Genomic DNA, 18,044 nt, shown 5'->3' with positions numbered 1-18,044 from the left:
CACCGGTTGAAAGCAAAGAACTGCTTATGCTAGAGCTAAACTCACGAGTCCAACAACCTAATGAAACGGTAGCAGAATATACTGCTGACGTTGAAAAACTCTGCCGGCTGGTCGACTCGACAATGGACGAGTCCAAAATCTGCGGTCATATTCTAAAGGGGTTAAATCCTGCGATGTTGCAGCAAATTTCAATTTTGGATAATACCACTCTAGGATTGTTAAAGGCGAACATTGCTAAATTTGAGCATGGTAATTACTTGTTAAGGCGTAGATTTGGGGTATTGGAGCCTAAGCAGTCCAGTCATGCTGATATTGAAGCCAAATTAAATTCTCTTACTGAAATGGTGCACGAGATACATGTTTCTGCTAAAACCGACAGAGTTGAACGCTATGGTAAAGATAGAGTCGACGACAGATCCTTAGACGACAGCAGGCGATCTCGTAGGGATATCTCGCCCTATACTCCACATAGCTCTCGTAGTTTACCACGTCATGAAGAAAATAGGTCGTCTAGTTCCCAAAAGTATCACCGATCACCTGCCAGATCACCATACCGCGAGGAGAATAGGAGACCAAGTTATCGCCATTCCCCCGCCCGTACCAGCTATAATAATCGAGATGAAAGGGGACGTAGTCCTTACCGATCTGAAAGCCCTTACCACAAATCAAGGTCTTATACTCAGCTTAATTCGTACAGTGATCGTGACCGATACCCCCGCAGGGAAAATGTACATTATGGGGGCCGACCTGGTAAACAGGTGCATTTCTCTAACTTCCCCAGTCAGCCTTGTAGGAATTGTCATAACATGGGACATTTCACTGTTGACTGTCGTGCCCCTCGTTATCAAAAAAACTAATTAGGCCGGGGGATGATGAACCTCCCCCCGCTGGCCAAATACCTCGGAAGTTTAACGACAGTGTACATAGCATAGATAATGATGAGTGTAACATTTACAATCCATGCGTGCAAAAGCAATATCAGCAAAAGCATGTAAGGTTCCTTTCTGACTTTACAAAACAAATGAAAGCGGAAAGTGTTTGCAGCTCAGTTGTTACTCGGGGAATCAAGAAAAGATATCCTTTGCACGTGAACGGACTAATGGAGGGCGGTGAAGTAGCTATACTCTTAGATTCTGGAGCTAATATTTCATGTGTAAATAGCAAGGAGCTCAGGGAATCAAAATATATTATCAAGCCAACTAACGCACTCCTCACTACAGCGGGTAAAACCCATTTAAATGTGTTAGGTGAAGCAGAAGTGGAATTTCGCATAGACTCTAAGTGTTTTGTACATAATGTATTTGTAGTAGAGGAACTTAATTGTTCTCTACTGCTAGGAAATGATTTCTTGTCTCAGTATTGTACAGTACTCGATTATGATAAGCGAACAGTTACGTTCTCGTGCCAGGGTCAACGTACAGAGTTGCCGATGCTAGGTAACTGGACACGCACTTCAGCGCGCAATGATGAGTCAGCCGCTACACGTAGTGCCCCAGTACAAATAGTCTCAGTCGATTTATTAGATGCTTCCCAAAACTTTACACTAGATGCATCCAACGTGATTCATAATTTGGAAACACTTTTCCACGAGCCCGAGCCCCAAAACGTGACTTTAAGCCCTATTTTTAATGGTATCTCTGATGTTGTAGAATCTGATATTCTAACGATAGTACCTAAATCGGACCCTCTACTTCCTACCTTCTCAGGAAGTATAACTGATAGTGGCGGGAACAAAATAGATATAAACCCACAGTTAACGCCTTCTCAATTCAAATTAGCACAGGAGCTAATAAATTCTTACAGGGACGTGTTTGCTAAGGACGATACAGACTTAGAGGAAGCCAATATTCCCCCGTACGAGATAAGAGTTAAGTCCGATGAACCTGTAGCCCTACCTCCCTATCGGTTAGGCCCCAAAGAAAGGGAAGAATTAGATAGACAGGTGGACGGTTTATTAGAAGCTGGCGTTATTGAACACTGTCAGAGCCAGTATGCGGCACCTACTTTCATGGTAAAGAAACCTGGGGGTAAGTTTCGTTTAGTACATAATTATAAGAAAATAAACGAACTAATAGTGGATGACAAATATCCTCTCCCCCGAATAGATACTATCCTTGAGACCTTGGAAGGTGCGTCATTCTACTCTCAAATGGACGTAAATCAGGCATTTTTTCAACAGCCAATAGCCCCCGAGCATAGGGATTATACAACTTTCATAACCCACAAGGGGTTGTATCGCTATACCCGTCTCCCTCAGGGAATGAAAACTAGTCCAAATGCTTTCCAGCGATCAATGAACAGGGTTTTTGCGGGATTGCTGTATCACGGAATAGTTTTATACATTGACGACTTGGTCGTGTATGGTAACACTTTTGACTCGCAGCTTAAGAGTTTAGAAGAGACATTCAAAAGACTTAGGACCGCTCGTTTGAAGCTTAAGACATCTAAATGTCATTTTTTCTACACTAAAATTGAAATATTGGGGCATGAAGTACAGCCAAATGGTATAAGGCCCCTCCAGGAAAATATTCGGGCCATACAGGATTTCCCCCGTCCCCGTAAAGTCAAAGACGTGCTGAGTTTTCTGGGTACTGCGTCATACTATAGGAAATTCATCCCCAAGTACAGTGAAATCGCTCATCCGTTAACGCAGTTAACCAAGAAGGAGCACTGCGGTTTGTTGCTGTTTTGTTCTTTACATAGTTTATGACTACACAATACAGTGTTTGGCTAGGTTTTAGGAGGGTTAGAACAAGCTGTGATTTTAAACTTACAGTTTTTAACCTGTACCAAGGTCAATGCCATTGTCATGATTGCGCAATATTCAAGATCCCTCCCCTTTATTATGCTGGATAATTTAGGTTCTACTGTACAATGTAAACAGTGTACTGTAAAGTATTGTAACCTATGCTACTTTAATTGTATTTTAATGAGGTCAAATCCCGACCTGTATTGACCGACGCTGGTTCTGAACCTCGACTTAGCGAAATTCCTGCAAACCTAACCTCTATATAACGAACCTCGTTCTAACAAAATCCTTGATATAATGAATATTCAGTTCGGTCCCTTCAGATTCATTATACTGAGGTTGGACTGTACTAAGTATAAGTACTTTCAAACCCCTACTTTTGATGTTAATAGATCCAAAAGAATATGACAACATACCTTAGTGTAGCAATAGCATCAATATTCAATTGATTCATATTGATGCTTCATGAATGACATGTTTTACCATAATTCTTCAATTTGAGTCAAGCCTCTTTACATGTAGCTTACTATATATAATACATTACAAAATGAAACTTTGAGCAATAACTTACTTTACTAAACGTATATACCACCTTTCTTTAAAACCACACATAATCTACATAAAGCGTTACAAACATTTTTCTGCGAGTAAATAAACAAACACCAGTTCATTGTACTGACCAGCTGTTTTATCAACTAAATTAAATTAAATAATCTAAACTTTGGAAGCATGCCAGCCGTAGCCCTTTGGAAATCAGCCTGTGGGGCAGAGCCCTTAGGAAATTCGTGCAAATCAATACTTTTCGGCAAATCTACACACTCTAAGCTTCATTTTGATGTGCCATATGCCTATATTTTTATTTGGTAAATAGCCTTAAACGTTTACATAAAATTTGATTGCATCACTTTAATAATATAATAGATTAGGAATTGAATCGGTATTATGAGACATTAGTATCAATACAAATTCTCGATTCTCAGGTAAACTATCTGAACTCTATTCCTTACCACAACACTTACTCACAGAAGGATGTTTATTAAAAATCTATAGGAAGCGATAAGACACATTTGCAGCATACCTTGGAGTATGGATGGCTAACATAACTAAGTAAGGTTGGACTTAGATGGTTATGAGTTTAGCTCAAAAACAGATCTTACTCCACACAGGTAAACTGCACTTCAGAAAAAGAACGGAGTGGGGTTAAAAAAATAAATTGATCAGTATATAATTTTACAGTAGGCTACCTTCTTAGTGAAGTGAGCAGCCTGGTTGTTGCGTTTGGCGTCCAGTCGTTTGCTGGTCTTATAATCCTTGCGCGTATCAGCTGCTAGCTCGGTCAAGCAGTTATGGCGGAATGGCACATGAGGCGATGATGGCTGCGTTGTTGGCTTCACAGGCACCAGTGATTGAGTACCTGCTAGATATGGAATAAAAATAAATTATTATAAAATGCTCACATGTAGTTTAGGAGTTACATCTATAAGGAGCTTAAATTGACCAATGTGTGGACTTATATGTAAAAGTATCACAAGCATAGATAATACATAAGAAACCACACAGCTAGAGTAATCATATGTATTTAACTGGACCTATCTCAAGAAACTTAACTTGAGGTTACATTAGAAGGGTTTAAATTGGTAGTTTACTAACTTGTAAAGCTGATGTCTTTATTATCAGTGGCGGTGTTGCTTGGCCTCCTCTGCACGACTCCGTTGCCTAGGGCTGAGTTAGCGTTGGTAACCCGTTGCCGTTCACTATTCAGCTGACTGTTCATATGCCTTGCGGCAGCCATCATTCGGGCTTCTTTCGATGCGGTTTTCACCACACTCTTTAACAACGAAACATTACTATTTTTACCCGTTTTCCTTTGCACACTACTCTTGACCCCACTGCTTCCCCCACTTCCCTCTTCAGATATCCTACCGCCCGATAACAACCCCCGCTCTCTCGGATAAAGCTTCTTTTTTGAGTCCCGTTTCTTTACTTTACCACTCAAACTCAGTTTATGGTGGCCGCCCGTTGAAGGCATGGATCTCAATATCGAGGCTACCTCTTCCTGGGTGGGGAATGTCCTGACAGGAGTCTGTAATTGATGTTGATTGCACGGTAAAACTATCTCGCCCGGTTCGATGATCCGCGGTTCGGATATTTCGTCCTCATTGTCATGGTCACAAGCCGTCCTTCCTTTGGACTTTGTTCGCACTTTCACTTCGCCCGGTTCAAATGAACTGGACTTGATTACTGCTTTTGTAGAAATCTTATCACCTGTGCTGCACTTTTTTACCACCGTTGTTCCGACACAATCTTCAAGCAGAGCTTTGGTTTTAACTTTACTACTAGACTTTTTCCCTTCTTTGGATTCCTTGGATGAGTACTTTTTGTCCTTCTTAGAGCCAACTACAACAGCAGCTCTGCCCCGTAAAGAGATGTGCAGTGGAGGCACTCTAGGCTCTTCTCCTGGCACCGAAGGTCCCGCTACTCCTGTGCTAGAGAACATTCGGGTCACACCTTTATCTGCCTTCCTGGCTTGTGGCACATTGACAAAATCTACTTTATAAGCCGATGTTACAGGTTCGTTTGGCTTCTCTAACTTGAGCCTCAGTTTGATTTTCTCGCCCGGCGCAGGACTAGACGTCGCTTTCACTCGATGCCTGACTACAGATGATGCTTCACTGTTAGTAGACCTGTTTGTGGCTTCAGAGTCTGACTGGTCTGTCGTGGTGGTATCAGCACGTCGAGAAACTGTCGAACTGACGTCATCATCATCATCCGAATATACAGAGTTTGACCGGTCATTCAGTGGTGATGGGAATGTGAAAAAAGGATCGTCCAAGTTAGACTGGGACGTTGAGTTAGGCACATTCTCTTCCGGTTCACTGTCTGAACTGCTCTCGCTAGGCATCGGTTCTAAATGCCCCGTCAGAGGGTTTATTAAGTATTGCCTTTTCTTGCCGTTTGATGTTAGCTGAGGTGAGGCCGGGGGAGTAGGCTCCTTTTCTTCCTTGACAGGTTCAGGAGCCTTCTCTTCACTTCCTGTCACCTTCTCCTCCTGCGTGACAGGAGGGTCTTGTGTCGTGGGGAATCTCAGCACAGGATTGGGCATCCTCGGGTAGGGAGGTGGGTTGGTGACAGGGGCAGGAGAGGGAGGGGGAAAGTTCACCACAGGGTTCTGTGGTTGTCTGACGGCATGCTGAATGACTGGCAACGTAGCCTCTCGCTGTTCCAGGGTCTGCCTCGTTTGGAATATCCTCTGTTGAGGCGGCCTCACCACGAGCCCCGTCGTCGTAGCTATCTGGTTCTGGTGAAGTAGAGGATTGTGTGAGTTGGATAAAGGCATCTGAGTGGGTTGTTGCTGTTGGTGAGGTGTGAAGAGCCTCTGCTGATTGACAACAGTTGTCTTGATAGGCAGCTGAGGTGTCTTGGTGGGAGGGTAGCGTACTGAGGATTGTTGTGTGTTGTACACTGGAGGTTGAGGATTGCTGGGAGACACTAGCCTCTGAGTCAGAGGGACTGTCCTCTGAGGTAACACCACCTGTGGCTGACCCGTCTGTAGCGGCATTCGACTGATTACCTGCAACCACAACAACATTGTTAGTATACAGGTAGTAAGATAATAAAAATACAATGCTTATTACAAATAGATTATTTGCACTAGGAGAAACTTGATTTAGAATATACTTAGATACCTCATTATCTACACACAACACCAAGTCTATTTTTCATTACCAATATACTTATGACACAAAACTATTCTTGATGTAGCTAAACCTGACTCTACAAATATGCATAGTAGTCAGCACAGCTATACCTGAGGTGAGTTGAAAGGCTGAGCGGGTGTCGGAGTGGCCACGACAGGTGGTCGCTGGGCGTACACAGGTGTTGGTGGCTTCACCCCCACAGGTAGCCTCTGACAGGGTACAAAGGCGGAGGGAGCAGTGGGGTTGCTAGCCGGAGGTGGCATCTTTGAAGTGGAGGGGCCTGGAGATCCGTCATTCTGCAGCAGGTTGACCAGCAGAGGGCTGGACAACGCCACGTTGGGAGCCGCCTCAGGGTAAGGTGGCGGTGGGGGCGGCGCAGGAAAATGTGGCTCCGCCCGGCTCTGAAATATCATCACAGTTGTTGACATCTACAAACTTGTTTAAACTGTAATTGTTTAAAATATTCTTTTAGTTTAATTTACTTTCCATCAATATTCTTCCCTTTGATGAATACTACTGGCGTTGTATTGAGAGAGTCTACAATGACTTCCATCTTCCATACAAATCGGGGTTTTCACAAGGATTTCAAGGAGTGACAAATTGAGTAAAAATAAGTTTGCAAAATGTATGCTAAAGGGGAAAATTTGGTGATGTTTATACTTATATTACAGTTAAGTGTGTGTGAAAAAACATGTCACCGTAATACGTAGACCTAATCACAGTTCACCGTAAATAAATTAGTTAACAGCACAACTCGAAGCTTCCTCTGAACTCACTCATCTAGCTATAACTACTAACAAAATACTTGGGAGCTGTAGAGTCTAGACACAGCACACAGATATATATAAAACGTGACAGGGTTTTTTTATTTCACAATTTTGAATCAAGCACTTGACGGGTTTCATGGTTTTTGTGTTGAAAGAAAGATTAATTTTAAGAACTAGGGAATGTCGAAGCCATAATTTTAGTTTAAGGTTTCAATTTCAGAAATTAAATTTTAATTTTTAAAAAATCTAGCAGCCGATGCTAAAATTTAAGACTAGCTTTTGGTATAATACCATTTGCTTAACATAACAGCTGTAAACGATCAGCATTTGTGAAACAAATTCAGAATGTTGATAAAAATGAAATGACATACGTAGGGTTGACTTATTTATACTATGTGTAATGATATAATAATTGATACGTTCATTTATTCATTAAGGGGATGACAGATTATTTAAATATACATTGTAAAATACTTGATAGGCCTAGTATAATTTATTTTTTAAAGCAGTCTTTAAAACTTGGGTTTGTTTTAGTGCAATATAATTTGTTTGAACCAACAGCTGGTTGGATATAAGAATATCCTATAGAACTATGAGGTTATTTTTTCCTCTATGATTTTGTCATTGATTATAGGAAATAAGAAAGATTAGTAAATATAAGTAGACCACAGAGATAAGTAAGAGCATTGCTGAATACAAATCAAGGCTCTGCCCACGACTCTTCAAAGAAAATTCTATGCAAATTATTTTACTGCTCGACTTTTTAAGGAAATCGTAGGAAAATAATAATGTTTACATGATTTAATTCATCTTGGTAGCTTTCTGTTTACAATAAATGTTTGACTGCTTAACTTAGATTGGATTAGGCCTAGAAATATTGATGTCATAAAACAATAAGATCAAAGATGATCAGGAATCACTATTTTAAATTACTACAACAACCTCTGACGGGTTTTATCAAGAGATAAAGAGATGGATAACATAGATTAAACACGATTATATCATTGACCTAGGATACCAGAAGTAGACTTACGTTTGGTTGCGCTGATGTAGGCAAAAAGTCACTTTTATTTCAACCAAACATCTTATAGTTTAAATAAATTAATATGGGAAATTAGAATGTTCAGTTCATAGATTCAATGAGGGTGGGTAATTATCAGATATTAGATTGATAACGCTATTTATAAAAAAGATAGGCTAGTAAAATTACGTCAATATGGCTTACTAGCGTGTTTAATTTTTTTAAATTTCTTCTACAGGATGTGACAAGTTATTTTTTTCAAATGAATGTTATTTTAACCAAACAGCTGTTTCAAAACAAACTATCTGTTATTGTTTTTACTTTCCTTTGTTTACTAATTTATTTAGCAATTAATGCAGTGAAATCGATATAAAGATAGGTATGGATGATTTCTTTAATGTCGGCACATCAAATCTTTGGTTGGTAATCCAAATGTCAACCGGTATAGTGGTTCTCTAGAAAACTGTCAAATAAGCTGCAGGGTGTCACAAGATAACAAATTGGATTCATACCATACCATCTTATCCCAGTAGTTCTGTATGGTTCAGAAATTTGGGCACCGACCAAAGAAAAGTTTGAGAATAGAGTGCAGAGAAAATATACGGATCATTTCATCATAACAAAGGTTGGAGATACGAAAGAACAGAGAGCTAAGAGGAATGTTTAAACACCCAGATATATGGGTGATTTCCAGAAGTAAAGGGCTCGGATGGACAGGCTATGCGTGGAGGAGAGAAGATACATTAACTTTTAAAAAGGTATTCCAGGAAGTATCACAAGTAAGACGACCACTTGGAGGACCAAGCAATGAAAGACTTAACTCCCACACTGGGATCAGCATTAGAAGATGGATAGAAGAGAATGGGGGACCAAAACCGTCTTCATGTTTCTGTGGCCACTGAGGTAAAATAAGGTACGGTAAGTGAAAATATACAATGGAAGGTGGTATGTAGCTACTGTACTTTAAACCAGTGTGTGTGAAACAACCGCCAATCTCACTTCAAGGCTTTTAAAATCGACACAATTGCTGTTTTATTGTAAAATTATCATCGAATTTAAAATGCATATCATGTTAGCCTTAAATAAGATGAAAGAAATAGGTGGTCACGTGATATTAGTTTTCATGATGATTTTCCTTATTAAAACTGGCAGAATTTTTCTGTATGCGTGTAAACTAGCTGTTCTGAATTAAATAAAGTTTTAATCGACTACTTGATTACCGTACGTAGGACGGGCTAGCAGCTAGTTGGTTATTATTTGTTTATTATAAAGCCCACACAGATCGTATATTTTAACTATAGCTGATGATTTGGATCTAATAATATTTCATTTCTTGGAGAACTATTCATCTACCCATATGGCTTTCTCCTAATCTTTCCACTTGGTTAACATTTTGAAAATGTAGATAAATTCACTTGCCTGTATAGCAGAGGCGGCGTGAGTCATACTGGCAAAGGGGAAGGTAGATGGGGGAGAGCTCTTGTTGGCAGAGGGGAAGGGAGGGATGGGGTCCCCGTCAGAGGGGGCAACCACGTTGGGGCTGCGGAACTGCGTGGAGGAAGGTCCTGCGACTGCTGCAACGTCTGCGCTGGTGGAGGCTGAGGAGGTTGAGGCGTCTGCAGTTCGTAACACGATCTCCTGCCCCTCCCCACCAAACCTGCCAGCTAGGCGGAGTGATATCACCTGTCAAACATTAATAACAATCAGCACTAAGCTCGTAAAATGTAAACTGTGTAAACAAGTGCATGAAAAAAATACACAACACCCTTTTAGAATAAAGAGATAGCAGCAAGATTACCTTTAAAAACGAAGGTAGGCTATACTAAACATTGAAGACACAACAGACAAAGTTTAATCTTTTCTCCTGGAAAAGGCAAATACAGTTAAGAAAAACTCACTTTATTTGAAGTTATTTCCTTCTGCCAATAATAACTACTGTGTCTACACTTGACAAATCCTCAAGGGACGGAGTATAATGTGGGTTCTTCTGTATTCTGTGTGTACTATGGCCTACATGGACTTTTTATAAAGTAAGCTGCAATCCCTTTAATATAATAATCCCAATTATTAATAAGGCCTGGATCCTAAACTAGAAAAAACATAACACTTTAAGAAATTGCCAACTCAGAAACAATAAATGTTTTTAAAAATGTTTTAAATGCTAAGCTTTTATTCTTCTGGTAGTAGAAAAAAATCGACTACTTTCAGAAGTACTAATTTTTTTGTACTTTCTGAAGTAATAAGAAATTCAGGGAGTAGGATCCTGGGTTCAAATACCGTCAATCGCCAATGGTAACACATGTCAAAGTTAAAGTTAGTCTAAGACCAGACTCAGCCTACCTGATCCCCTTCCACTTGTACACTGAGGATGCCCATCTGGTGCAGCGCCGCATCCCCAGCTTGTGCCAGTTGTCGCAGCCGTTGCGCCGCATCCCGCGGGATGGTGAACGTCACACGCACAGAGTTCCATGGCTCTACCTTAGCCACTCTTAGTGATTCTCCGTTACCTGATAAAAAATGCAACAATTCACATACAGTAGCCTATACATTTACTAAACAATAACATAAAACTTCAAGTAACATATTTTAAAATGTTTGAAAATACAATATGTTTAGAAGTTGTTCATTTTAAATCAATATTAGGGCATAGCTATTGTATCTTAGGCTAGATAAATCAGGCTATTTCATTTTCATAATTTATAATACAGTAGAACCCCGGGGTTAGTCGAAATTGGGTTAGCCGAAACCCGGGTAACCGAAACAGTTCCCTAAATTAATACAGGACTAAAATATAAGTACATACACAATATCATAGACCAAAAGAATTGAATATAGAGCTGTGCTGCGGTTACCATGGTTACAATAGGTTCTGGCGCACACAGCAGGGAGCGCTATGACCTATGGTAACCGCAGTACAGCTGACGGTCTATATTTAATTCTTTTTGTCTATGGTAATATGTAATCAGAGAGACGTAGCACCAAGCCTGTCTCTCTAGAAAGGGGCTTTTCTAACCCATTGTAACATTTTTGTAGCTAAAATAAAACACTGTATTATATAGACATTGTTTTACATTAATTTTTCCTACACACCGTGGTAAATACATAAAGGCTACTTTTAGCATATGACGGGTTAACCGAAAAAATTGGCTAATTGGAAACGTCTCCCCCCCCTTTATTTCGGTTAACCGGGGTTCTACTGTACCTACAAAAATATTCCTTCACCTTCATAATTACGTGTGTGTCTGAAAACACTGAATTTCTAGTCAACTTACAGATGAAATTTGCCCTAAAAGGATAAAAAAGGTAACTGAAAAACTGATAGGAATAAATTCCTAATTAGCATTCAGATTAAACTTACCGTCGCAGAGTAAAAAACGTAGTTTCTGAACGATTTTCTTAAACTTCTGAGGGAACTGGGGGTCTGTGATGTCGCCTTCACATGTAACAATAGTTTCAACCAACTGTCCTCCTCCGTCACTGTCTGCGGCCATTTCTGTAACAGAAGACACTCATTGAGGCAAAATCACATTGGGAAGCAAGGTAAACTATCATTACATTTATAAATTGACTGCAAATTAGTACTGCATTGTATCTCATGATTAATTTGATGGTTCAAAAACTCAGAAACATATCATTTTTTTTAAAGAGGTTGGCTCCAATCCCGTCCACATAGGCTCTGGGCCTCTGTGTGGAACGTATCCAGCAAAGCAAGGGGTAAGCCGGTATAGTACATGGTGAACTGTACTGATAGTAGCAGTGACCAGGATCCTAACCCACGACATCGCTGCCTTGGGTTCGAAGTTCGTGACACTACCGACTGAGCCACCGACTCACCAAAAATAACCATTTTCGGACTGAGCTGAGCACAATCAGTTGTATTTGCCATTATCATTACAGGACAAAGGATTGATTAGGCCTAGTTCTTTTTGTTGTTGTTGTTGCTCTTTTCTTTGCTCTACAGTAGAACCTTGCTAATCCGTCACCGACGGGACCGGGAGCATGATCAGAGGAACGCGTTTATTGACATAAAAACATAGTAAAGCTGTATTTTGAACAGACCACAGATAACTGAAAGCCATGGTTAATCCAACATGGCATTTAAAATTCATAAACAACGCCTAATATTGTATGAATAAACTTAAATGTGATAATTTGCATACTACATCATCAAAATACAAATAGTAAGCTATTGCACAATCATGATAATTCTGTTGTGTAGGCTACTGCTACGCTGTTTCAGGACAGAAGAATGTCGATAAAAACATTAGATAAGATACCGGTAACGCATAAAAAAGTATAAAATAACAGTAGCCAATTTATGATAAAAACAGTCGTAAAATCGCATAAAATACATCGTAAAGATAACAATTACATAAAAAGATCGTGTATTCTTTCTCTTTGTTCTTCTAGATTCTTTCTTGAGTTTCTCTTCATGCACCCATTCAACAAGTTGCCATGGTTACTAATCACCCAATCAAAGGCTACTAAAGTTGTCATGTTTAACAAATACTCAATCACAAAATGTTGTGACAAAGCAAGTGCCACAGCAGACAGATGTGTAGGTCTAAGGAGCAGACGATTGTCAGTGCAAACGGATAGCTTGACCTTGACGCTTTGTTCGACATTTCTTTGTTTTGCTTCCATTTTATTTTTGTCAAATGAACTGTGATTGTTAAAAAACAATAATATGGGACCCTACTACATATAAATAATGGGCAGAAATAGTTAAATATACAACAAATTTCAAGTCATTTGACTAAAAAACACTTTTTATAAAACTTTCTAGGTATTTTTCTTGGACAATGAGGTTATGTTAGTGGAAGCCTATTGTGTCAGCGGTCAGACCAAGCAGCCGGCCCATCCGAGGTCGGATTAGCAAGGTTCTACAGTACTATATTTGATGGGATCATGGACTTTGGATACTGAAGTACACATAGAATCTACGAGAACTAACTATGGCCAGTTAAAAAAACAGTTGAATTAGTCCCTAATATACCAATATATTAAAGTCTAGGCCTATTTTCTCTTTTAATTTTTACCCTATGATAGTTGATGAGGCATAACTAGATACTACTTCTACAGTTGTTATGTTGCCCCTTCAGTTTGTTGGTAGGTGTACATCAATTTGCAGTACAATTTTACATAAAATTTTCAGAAGTCAAATAAGAAAAGTGAGCGCGATTGGAGAAAAAGTGTTTCAAGCTCACATTCTTAGGCCTACCAGTTTTAAAGTAAGTGTTTCATAACAGAATAAAACCATGAAATCTGTTACTGTTTCAAACAAACTCATTAACCAGGTTACTTTTTATGAGGTTTCATAAATATAAATAGGCCTAAATAATGTAGTAGAACTCAAATTGTAAAATCATATTTCAAATCAACCATGAAGCTAACAATGTTGGTACAAGGCTAGTAGGACAGGTACGATAGGTCATGGTAGGATGAACAAAATTTGTGGGTGAAGTGTGCATAAAAATAATCTCCCATTACAATTTAAAGAGATGAAATGTTTATAAACCAATCATCATCCAACCTACTACATTATAAGTGAAGGCTGGTATTACAAGAACTTGTATAGCCACCACGTGTAGATAATAGTAGGCTACTTATTTAGAAGTGAAATTCTTTAAAACCCTAATAAAATCTATATAAATAAAATTAGAGTTGTGTCTGTACATTGCTCAGAATTATATATTTTTATGCTATTTTTACTTTTTATACATTAAATAAGCAGAAACAAGTCATATCTCTATTTCTGTCTGTCTGTCTGTCTGTAACACTCAAGATGGCATTTTACGCAATCTTAGCAATTAAATTATGGCCTCACTACTTTGTAAATAAAATTACGGACGTTCAAAAATGCAGTTTTGTGCGGTTTTTTTCAAATTTTCGTTCAATTTTTATCACATAATCGTCTATGAAATAACGAACAGCTGTTCGGATCAAGATTATTTTTTCTAGCTGTCACTGATATGTTTACAAATGTTGTTTACTAATACCGCAACCATTTCGAATCACTTTTTGAAAGCAAATCCCAAACAAGTGAGATTAAAAACGTTTTTCTTACATGACGGATTTAATTAATCACAAGTGCAATATCATAGTGTAACCGTAAATGAAATTAAATAACTAGGCATCATCCAGGTCAGGAACCAGAAATTCATTGTGTATAAAATTGTTCTCGAGTTTTGATAACCAAAAAAAGACCTTGAATCAGTGCTGTATATGGCTGGGACACTTAATGATCGTCGCCAATAACTGACAAACAAGGTTTCCACGCATTGACGGCGCTTCAATGGTGATTATGTAAAGTGTAAAGTAAAAAAATCACAACTGCAGTGGGTGATTGTAACAGAGGTTTACGGATGATGCTAAAGTCGCTTTTCCAATGTGTAACTTTCTGTTCCTACTCACCGTGTGATGCAATCGCTGGACCATACAGCCAATAGGCCCACAGCCCATCTCTTGGGTACGTACGCCTACCTATTTGTTCATCTAACAACCTTTTCGACGACGATCCTTGATACCAGTACTTTTCCATAGAATACATGGCCTACCTACTTAAGAAATAAAATTACAAATGTCAAAAAACCCAACATTGTGAGATTTTTGTCACATTCAACTAACTACTATAAGATCCCCGTACGTAGAACGGGCACACAGCTAGTTTGGCTATATAAAATGGAAACTTTTCCTTCAAAAAAATGTATCCTATCTAGTTGTATCCATATATTTATAATGGAAGTCCTCTTAAAATGGTTTCAATCTTATTTGGATGGTCGAATGCAATTTGTTGAAATAAAATAAAACAAAAACAATTATTTAACTACATTTAATTCTCATAAATGTAGAATTAAGTGGGGAGTGTTACAGGGTTTAATTTTGGGACCAATTTTGTTTTTATGTTATAAAAAATAAATGCCTAAAAGTATTGTTAATCCTCAAAAGCGTAAAATTTGTTTATGATGATTCAAACTTAACAGTGGCGGGGAAAGGTAAAGATGAGTTGGAAATTTCCGCCTCTGTAGAGTTGTCTAACATAGGCTACAGCAGTTTATAAAAAATAATAATTTTAATCTTAATACAACAAAAACAAACTAAACAGATAAACTTGAACCCAATTTGGTCATTGATTCAGAATAGAACAACTTTCTGAGGCCAAATTTTTAGGTCTTTCTGTAGATGAACATCTAAGTTGCAATATTCACATATAAAAATTATTAAGCTTAATTCTGGAGTGTACAGTATGCATTGAAAAGAATGTCATATTTATGCAATTTCGATGCACTCAAACAAATATATTTTGCCCATATTCATTCTCACATAAACTATGGCATTGGACTAATAATTATGGGTCAACTTCAAAGACAAATTTAAATAAAATTCTAAACATCCAAGAAAAAGCCATTAGAATTATGTTACACCTTAAAAAAGATGAATCAGTTAAGTCTCACTACACTTCAAAAATCTAAATATTTTGACAGTTTTTGTAGCTAATACTTTTGAAATAGCATAGCTAAAAAAAAGAGAGCATAAAATATGAGCCAGTTGTGCCACATAGTTATAATACAAGACATAAAAAGGATATTTTAACTTCAATCTATAAGCTGGAATTCTCCAAAAAGAAACCGACTTTTACTGGATCACTAATTCTAGGGAAACTGCCTGCCTCTATAAAGGAGGAATCAAATTATAAATCATTTAAAGCTAAATTAAAAAAATATATTTAATAGGAAAAGCGCCTATACAATGGAGGAACTCATTGAATAAATGCTCATTAATAATTTAGTACTTAAAATGTAATACCTAGGCTAGTTTACTACTTTATATTTGACACTATTTTTGTACCCATGAACATGTTTAGGAAAATAAAGATGTTTTGCATTTGAATCTTTGTTCAAAGTATCCAATTACTGTAGGCTACCTATTTGGTTTCAATGCTTGAAACTCATCGAGTTGAGTTTCAGATTTGGAAACAGACCTCAGTTAAGTTTATAATGCCTTATTATTATGAACTGGGACTAAATTTCATTCGATGTCTTGCACTTTTCCATTTTGCTATTTGAACACAAGCTCAACTCAATTTCAAAAGTTTCAATTACTGAAACCGGCGTATAATAAATTATAATTTATTGAAAAATGTTTAAAGCCAAGTTCAAGTTATAATAGGAGAGTTACAAGCCGATTCATTATAAATTTACTTACCAACAGGCCAACATTTCCTCACAAAAATAGGCTACTACTGCATATGAAGAAACAACCTGGAACAGAAAAATCTACATTAAAATTTATTATTAACACACACTATCATTCACTCCGCATTAAATGGAAACGGAAATTAATTTATTAACAGTCCTACACACAGAAAGAGAACAAGAAATAAAATTAATCTATATCAAGTATGAAAAAACAATCCCATCCCTTAAAACAAAGTCACAAATGACAAGGTTTCCATCCTTAGGTTTTATTTGGGTTTATCTTTGCGTTTTTCCCAAAGGTATATTTACGTTTTTAGAAAGAGAAATGTAAATAGCCTACTTTTTACAGAAAAACATTAACCTAAATCAAGGCCATATCGGATAACCTATTTTTTAGATTAATCAATGATTGTAATTAGAAGGCTTTTTTGGTTGAAAGATATCTACAATAGTATAATATTTAAAAAAAATACTGTCATCTTAAAATCTACAACTGTAATACACAAAATCTGTCTCGTAAAATAATTGACGAATGTTTTCTGAACATTGTCTTCATCATATTATTAGATTTGGGTTATCGCCTCCGCCATTATATTCTGTTAACCAAGGCGGGCCCCAACTACCTACACCACTACAGACAATTTTTGTTGCCTAGCTGATTTTCCAATTGATTTGTTAATTATTGTAAGAGTTTGTTAAAATGGGTTTTGGTGGGAAAGCATTTAGTTAGAAAGCATCATTGGTTGATACCTATTACACACTGCATCTGAGTCCAGGATCAATTCCACTTGGGTGTAAAAACCAGACACCTTAGATTTAGAGGGGAGCACTATAACCACACAGTGACCAGACAATTATGCTATGCCAGGTTTCATATCCACGAATAAAATACAAATTAGAATTTTAAACCTTAAGCAGTCTAAGAGCATGGTATGGTTTTATTTTTATTTTCAAATATTATTTATTCAGAGCTGTTTCAACCTGGTTCTACCTTGTGCTAAAGGATTTGTGGTAAAAATATATAGACTTTGAGTGGCCTACCACTAGACCTTTTATAAGAAAAGCCATCAATTATGTTTATAAAATTCTGTCAACTCTCAATTTAAAATTCAACTTTTAGTTTTATTGTGCGACTTTGTATAAACAACCTTTTTTTAAACAAAAGAGTTTTCTTTGTGAACATTGGGTTAGAGACCATCCTACGCAGGAAGAAATTTCCAGTTTAAGTTACGGTATCCATTAAGTTGCTTTTGGTTTATAACTAGTAATGTACTCTATTGATTTTAATTAAAATATTGACTCCAATAGAGTGCTGCTACAATGTGTATTTTCAAACTATTGAAGAATAGACCTATTTAAATATCGATTATTTTACTATCTCAACTACTTTTAATTCAATTTAATCCTTATTAACTTGGTTAATTTCTACTAGGTGTCAAAATGTTACACAGACAAAATATAAACATTATACTGTTCTATATTTCAGTTAAATGTCTACAGACAGTGGGGGAATAAATTAATACTTAGTCACCTACATTACAAAATTCATGGAAATACAATGAAGTAATCTGGCAGTTGGCAAAAGATTGCTTATCCGCCAAACAGTTAGGC

The 18,044-nt window shown here is 37.6% G+C and overlaps 1 protein-coding gene across 5 annotated transcripts in view; it reads right to left on the bottom strand.

Moving 5' to 3' along the window:
- The window catches only part of LOC128994181 (serine/arginine repetitive matrix protein 2-like), a 65,358-nt gene that overhangs the window by 23,788 nt on the left and 23,526 nt on the right, over positions 1–18,044 (bottom strand). For 4 of the 5 annotated variants that reach the window (XR_008490875.1, XM_054418550.1, XM_054418548.1 and 1 more), the window contains exons 2-8: positions 16,441–16,496; positions 11,594–11,728; positions 10,576–10,742; positions 9,655–9,918; positions 6,558–6,848; positions 4,400–6,320; positions 3,994–4,166 (exon numbers count right to left, since the gene is read on the bottom strand). Coding sequence is in view for 4 of the 5 variants with exons in the window: in XM_054418550.1 (XP_054274525.1) it covers positions 3,994–4,166; positions 4,400–6,320; positions 6,558–6,848; positions 9,655–9,918; positions 10,576–10,742; positions 11,594–11,726 (2,949 nt within the window). In the remaining variant the exon portion in view is untranslated. The remainder of the gene's footprint in view (positions 1–3,993; positions 4,167–4,399; positions 6,321–6,557; positions 6,849–9,654; positions 9,919–10,575; positions 10,743–11,593; positions 11,729–16,440; positions 16,497–18,044) is intronic. The other variant, XM_054418549.1, reaches the window with a different exon arrangement.

Source organism: Macrosteles quadrilineatus, unplaced genomic scaffold (genome assembly GCF_028750875.1).
Source record: "Macrosteles quadrilineatus isolate MER2022 unplaced genomic scaffold, UCM_ALF_1.0 Scaffold_5__1_contigs__length_97177068, whole genome shotgun sequence".
NCBI lineage: Eukaryota > Metazoa > Arthropoda > Insecta > Hemiptera > Cicadellidae > Macrosteles > Macrosteles quadrilineatus.
This window is presented reverse-complemented; position numbering and strand designations above follow the sequence as displayed.